The sequence below is a fragment of the Cryptotermes secundus genome, unplaced genomic scaffold, assembly GCF_002891405.2.
Source record: "Cryptotermes secundus unplaced genomic scaffold, Csec_1.0 scaffold21, whole genome shotgun sequence".
Taxonomy (NCBI): Eukaryota; Metazoa; Arthropoda; class Insecta; order Blattodea; family Kalotermitidae; genus Cryptotermes; species Cryptotermes secundus.
The window spans coordinates 198903-200606 of NW_019742548.1; the positions used below are offsets into that span (position 1 = coordinate 198903).

The window sequence follows — 1704 nt, forward strand, 5'->3', positions numbered from 1 at the left end:
ACGTTCCTCCGAAACGTCGGTTAACACCACATATACACGGTGCCAAATCCCAGAAGACTGCTTTCTTCATAGTCACCGCCGTGAAAGCCTCAAATCTTACATAGTGTTCCTCTATGGGGAGGCTACTCAACGACACATTCGTAGAATTTATGGTCTGCTTTACCGTTTCTCACGGTGTTGTCGCTTGCAGATTTCTTAAACTTTTTCTTCAACCCTGAAGATGGGGGCGATACGTTCCTCCGAAACGTCGGTTAACACCACATATACACGGTGCCAAATCCCAGAAGACTGCTTTCTTCATAGTCACCGCCGTGAAAGCCTCAAATCTTCCATTACTGTGTTTAACTGTGTCCATCATTGGAGATTACTCTAAACCAGAACAGTCCTCTCACCCGATTTCTTTAAGATCAATTTTAACTCATTCATATCACATCTATGTTTAGGTCCCCCAAATGGTCTCTTCTGTTCCATTTATAAGTAAATGTGGCACAGACATTGAACACTTTCATTCACACCATACCAAACTGGAATTAAATGTCACAGTTAAAAAAAAAGAGAACAATGTACCATGAAATAATGCATGTGTGTGAGGTGACAGAGAAGAAATGGACTTCATTACAGTTATTTCTATTATATTTAATGATGGTCTCATTAACTAAGACTGTACAGCACCAAATGACTGATGATTATGAGTAATGAATTGGAAAGGATGGAGAAGGAAGTGACCATTTCTTAGTGTAAAGAACTGTCATGGCATTTGTCTGGAGGGACTGCAGAGAGCCACAGAAATCCCATCAGGAAAGTTGGTATTTCATCTTACTTAACATAGGTCAGAATTGTTGTCAGGCTGTCACCTTGTTTGATAAGTGAGTGGGATTTGTTCAAAATCATGTCCAGTAATTTTCTTATTCGTGGTACTTAACGTTTGGATTCTGTTACCACTAACTGATTAGTCAGATGAAAAGGGATACTGCATTCAGGTAAAGTAATTTTTTCTTGGAGAACAATAAAAAAATATAAAATGGAGCACTGATGATCTAAATTCTGTGTTATGCATAGAAAATCCTTGTCATGTGAATTAAGTTTGTGCTGAAAATCATTTATAATGGAAGGAATTTAAAATTCTTGCATTCATTGTCTTTTGATTAAGCTTTGGGTTGCAGGGTTGATGAAGGGCAGTATCAGAATTTTAGATTTATAATTTTACTTTTTGAAGCTATGCATCATGAAATTCATCACACATCTCTGGAGGCGCTGCATAATTCTCATGGAACCCCATGGTTTTGCAAAGTGTAATTTGAGAATCACTGAAGTAAACAATCATTCTACTTACTAAGTACACAACATAAGGAAACCCAAGAAGTCCAATCCCTGCAATGAATGAAGCTATACCCATAGCCTGACTACGAAGAACAGTTGGCAAAAGTTCACCAACAAACACGTAGAATACAGCAAAGGAGGCTGCGATTCCGAACTTCCCAATCATAGCAAGAATAACTGTCACCCATACTGCATCTGCAACATTTCAAACAAATTATTAATTTAATAGTTAATCATTCATCTGTAATCTGTCAAGACGACAGGTCCACATTCTCTTCCAAAACAGTTCCTCCACCTGATGCGATCTAGAGCTTTCTCCTTCAAATGAAAATATCCTCTTCTGTACCCAAGGTCATCCAGCATCTTCTTACATCTTCTTCCTCG

The 1704-nt window shown here is 38.3% G+C and overlaps 1 protein-coding gene across 8 annotated transcripts in view; it reads right to left on the bottom strand.

Moving 5' to 3' along the window:
- Positions 1-1704, bottom strand: part of LOC111873250 (carcinine transporter) — a 44300-nt gene that overhangs the window by 7439 nt on the left and 35157 nt on the right. For all 8 annotated transcript variants that reach the window (XM_023867799.2, XM_033755021.1, XM_023867801.2 and 5 more), the window contains exon 9: positions 1334-1515. In XM_023867799.2, coding sequence (XP_023723567.1) covers positions 1334-1515 — 182 coding nt within the window. The remainder of the gene's footprint in view (positions 1-1333; positions 1516-1704) is intronic.